The 5,047-nt window shown below is 44.1% G+C and overlaps 1 protein-coding gene across 1 annotated transcript; it reads right to left on the minus strand.

Moving 5' to 3' along the window:
* Nucleotides 1–568: 568 nt before the first annotated feature.
* On the minus strand, nucleotides 569–1,242 carry LOC139469801 (uncharacterized). Its single transcript, XM_071252096.1, has 2 exons — nucleotides 899–1,242; nucleotides 569–752 (listed from the first exon to the last, which is right to left on the minus strand). Exons 1-2 carry the CDS (start codon nucleotides 1,234–1,236, stop codon nucleotides 569–571), a joined length of 522 nt encoding a protein of 173 aa, XP_071108197.1. The 5' UTR covers nucleotides 1,237–1,242.
* Nucleotides 1,243–5,047: the final 3,805 nt, after the last annotated feature.

Consider the following 5,047-nt stretch of genomic DNA (forward strand, 5'->3'; position numbering starts at 1 on the left):
AACAATAAACTAAAAGTATTAATCGTTTCTGAGATTTTATTTCTTCAGCAAATACACGACATATGATACACAATATATATAAAATAATGTCCGCATACTATCACAGTAATCAGAGTAATCAGATATATATACCATCATATCCTTCACTTGATTAGGATGATTATACAACATATATGAACATGAATCAATAAACATACATTAGTTATATTGACTGTTAATTTTTACTTTTGTTTATACATAACGAAAGATTTGGTACAGACAGAACATTGTCGACATGGTACGCGTTTTGGCTTCTGACAATTGGTTTGTTTTGATTCCCCATGTCGAAGCCTGAGGAATATGTCGTATCCTCTTCTCTTTTAAGCAGCACAGACCCGTGTCCGATACCAATCGTGTTTCTCCCCTGTATCGTCTACTGTTCTGTAGGTAATAAACGCACGCGCGCCCGCACACGCACACGCGCACGCACACACGCACGCACGCACGCACGCACGCACGCACCAGATCACCCTTGTGGACACACGCATTCACACAATCAAATATGCACACACTTTTTCTCCAACATTGTCTACTTCTTAGCTGGCTTCTTCGCCGCCGCTCGCTTTTCCTCCAGTCTCTTTATTTTTTTCTCCCTCGCAAGAAGCTGATGCTCTGCCTTCATTGTCTTGAAATGGCGACGTTTCTTCTCGTCCTTGACAGCTTTGTGCTTTATTTCTCTGTCCAGTTGTTTCCTCTGGATTTGTTCTACCAACCTGTACACAAAAACATGCAATCATGAATTAGATCCTAATGGAATTATTGGGACATAATACACAGGTACATTTAGATTTAGTAAAAAAACGCTTTTTAATTTTTATGACACCGCTTCGAGACCCTTCGCACTGAAGACCTTCCTGACCTGTTTACTCTGAACAACTCAGCCTTCTGTCTCCTCAACTCAGCTGTGTAGAAGCATCGCACTGGGATTTGCCCCAGACGTCGGGGAGCTCTGCCATGCGGAACAACCCCCTCCACTGCGGGGACAGAGAAGGCAACTCCTCCGCTGGCCTGACGGTCGGGGACCAAGCCCTCGTCTCGTAACTGTTGAAGAATCTCCGTACCTGATAGTCGGGGTGTGGGCGGTGTCACCTGAGACTTGGCGTAGTAGAGCTCGTGAGGACAGTTGATCTTGCCCATCAGAGCCTCCTCGGGAGATGTCTGCTTGAATGGCTTAGCCTTGGTCTGTTTGCATACCATTTTAGACAGATATGTATCATTTGTGTAATGCTGCTATCATTGACGGCTCGGTGAAATCATGTGGCAACACAATAACGTGACGTCATGATATCATGACGTCACAATAAATGGGCTGACTCAGATCCATTTGGCCAATCTCACATCATCTCGCCATCTCCAAAATCATTCGTCACCACTCGATCCTTTCCGTAACGTGCTTGTATCGGAATGACACGAGTAGGTCACGAATACTCCATCATGTGGCACCAGTCGGGCGCAGTGATTGGTCTATTCTAAATGGATTCTTGCCTCCACGCGTAGAAACTTTTACTTTTATTTTAAATATGGCGACATTTCACAAATACATAAATGCCTTTAAGTATATATATACAATTACTTTCAGAAAGAAAATGGGTCGGTTACTTCTGATGACTGAAAAATGTTAATCAGCAATCTGCATTGTACTGTGGGCCTTGATGCCTAACTTGTGGGTTGTATTGATAGAAATTCGTTCAATCAAAGTTCCAATTGAAAAAGCGGACATTGCACAAATCAATCATGATTAGCCTTTGGTATTTATTTTGCAAAAAGAACGACTATCACGTCAGCAGTTTTACTCGAGTCGTATGTCAAGAAGCGGCCGTAAAATCTTGTCGGGATGTAGAGTTCCTTCCCTTGGACCATCTCTATGGTTGAGGGTCGCACGCTCGCCAGTTCATCATCTTATCTCGGTTCATTTATTTTGTCATTACCAGGGAAAGGTCTGCCAGTCAGTGTGGGCTGTAAGATTTCAAGCGCACAGCATCTCCGATCGGTTACAAATAATCATAATGTATTACATCTATAACCCTTATACCTTAATGCATCTAGGTAGGGAATCCTGGCAAGGAACATATGCTGGTCGCAAGATGCGATTCGACTCGGTGACTTGAGTCGGGTGAGTTATCGTACGTCGATGATCGTTGTTCCTACTGGATTGTCTGGTCCAGGAACCTGTTCCACAAAGTGATCTTAGCACTAAGTTGGTCGTAACTCCCATACTTTATCATAGGCTTGCGATCAACGTAGCACAAAGATCGCTTTGTGGAACAGGGCCCTGAAAGGTGGATTATTGGCGAGTGCGGAGTTAAAAAACATTAAACTTTCAACCTAAAAAGAATCATGCTAAAACGGCACCCGCGTCAAAATGACACCAAAATGTCAAAAACGTCTTGTAATGATCATAATGGCCTTCCATGTTGCACTTTCAGAATTCATTACGGCGATCTTGGGATGGAGGCATTGACTGTATCACTCCCAGTATTCTGTTTTTGGAATTTGGTGTGATTACAGGATTTTTTGTTTAATTTATTGCTGATCCTAGAGTACTCTCACTGGTTTCTTTTATAATTTACAAGACGCACTTACTTTTCAATGCAGACATTCGCCGATGAGCGTGAAGAGAACACAAACCAGGCTAATAATGTCTGAATGATTCAAATGTAGTTACAATAATATATTGGTACATTGAACAGCTATCTCGTTTTACAGACGATATTTAATACTACGAAGTCAATTTTCATCACTGAATTAAGTTTGGCCTCAGTATCGGTACAGATTCCTAGTTCTAACAGACGATACTACCTTGCACGATATGTATTTGTTTTCACTGATAATACATTAGAATTTGTCATCAGTGCCACCAGTTTTATATTTTTTACCACGAAATGTATAAACATAGTATGAAGATATGGTGCCACCGGAAGTATGGATATATTATACCCATACATTCAAAATGTTCCGTCTTCTATCAGAAAGTCATCCCCAGTGCTAGTATTTTGTTTCTGGAGCGGCAGCACACAAATGACACAGAGTGTGTTTCTGTTTCCTGAGGTACTGAGACATCTTTCTTGCATGGAGGTGTTAGCCTGAATGAGGCACCTGATCTGAAACTTCTCTCTTTTATCAGGTAGTGGCAGGAGGGAGCTGCCACTGTTGATCTGCCTTCTTGGACTTTCTTTGGGTCCGCATGTGCGCCAATCTTCTGAGAGCATCAGCTTGATACGCTTTCATGACATTTTCATGAGTTGTTGTAGGTCGGTGGCGCCTGGTGTTACCTGTTTGAGGAGTGGTGCTTGAAGATGTTGCCATTGCAACAGAATGCGTGTCAAGACCCCTACAAGTGTTCACTACCACTGCGTTGCATCAGGTAGCCAAGACGTTCATCCATAGGCAGACGTGGATTGACAATTTTAGTCAGGGTATCATTATGTCTCTGCAACCACGTCTTATGTTGAGCTTTCAATGGGATGTGCCCTGCTCTCAGGTTTCGCACGACAATCGCAAACCACTGCAAAAGACGATTTCTTCCTTTGACGGCAAGGGTTGTTGCATCATTTGTCGGTAAAAATAGACGGTCTCTTGTCTTTTTTCATCTTTCGTGGGGACTCCTGCTGCTGCAGACGTTGAAAGCGTTGAAGGTCGAGTGGGGGCGAGGGTGCTGATGAGGAAGGGTGTTGTTGTTCCTGACGATGCTTGTTCAAGGGTACCATCGAAGAGTAAGACGGTCCTGTCGGGGACTTCTGCTGCTGCTGCTGCTGCTGCTGCAGAGGTTGAAACGTTGAAGATCATGTGGTGGCGAGTGTAGCGAGGGTGCTGATGTTGAAGGACGTGGTGATGGGTGCTGCTGACGATGCATGTTCAAGGGTACCATTGAAGAGGGAGACGATCCTGGTGGTGAAGGTGTCTTGTGAAATACAGAGGTCACAAGTCCCTGTAGCGATGAGGGGGAGACCATACTGTCATAGACATCATTCACCATCTCTTTGTCTTTGTTCTTTCCCTTCGTAGGATGAACCTGTTTCCGTCTTTGCCCCATGATGGATGTAGGTCAACTGAAGGAAGGTCTGGGGGTTCACCTGCTTTTATGAAAGTCTCTCCATCTCATAGGATTGGCACATACACGAGGGGGAATTCGGATCTCGAAAAACAGGCGGGCGCGACGTGGTGGGCTTCAAGTCCAAGAACAGGTAAGTGTAAGGCTGTTGGGTAGCGTCTTCATAGGCTTCACACAGAAAAGGAACTTTGCCTGGAAACACCTGCCGAGCCAGACTGTCGGTCCGATTTAGAAAACTGGGGCTCAGACCAAGTGTCGGAATGGACCCATGAGCACGATGCGTTTTTGACCAATCAGGAAGCAGGGTGTCAGTGCCTCTCCTATATAAAGAGCAAAGCCACGAACACCATCACAGTCAGAGCACTGAAGGAGAGATCAACCATGTCGTCTCGATGCAGCTGTCTGACGTGCCAGACCAACAGTCAACAATGCCGGTGGAGGAAAGTCTATTCGTGGACAATAGTGGGCTACCCGCGGGGTGAATCGGAGATGATCCTATCTCAGAGCCCACACTGGTTTAAGAACAAGTCTGAGGCTATGGCAGCATTACAACAAACTATTCAACGCGGAATTGGCATACCCGACTGTTGGGGTGGTCCGTATTATTATCTAGTATCAAGGAAAGTAATGTAATCAAGGAGACAACCTTGTCCAGCTTGTTTCCAGATTGTTTTCCAAATGATATGCCTAATGATATAAGGGATGCAACTCTGCAAACCAAATTGCAGAGCCTTTTTCAGACTTGGCCCACCCATTCAACCGCCCATCAAGTGTACTGAAATTCTTCATCAAGGTACATAACATTACCTTAATGCATAATTGTTGAACCGATTGCGTGCAACAGATTGATTTCCATATTCAACCATTTATAGCAATTTCTACACTTTCCTTGGTTTTTCATTCACTGATCAAGTTTTGTAATCTGTAGGGATGAACAAAAGTACACCAACAACCATG

This window comes from Haliotis cracherodii, unplaced genomic scaffold, assembly GCF_022045235.1.
Source record: "Haliotis cracherodii isolate W230 unplaced genomic scaffold, xgHalCrac1.p SCAF_2, whole genome shotgun sequence".
Lineage (NCBI taxonomy): Eukaryota > Metazoa > Mollusca > Gastropoda > Lepetellida > Haliotidae > Haliotis > Haliotis cracherodii.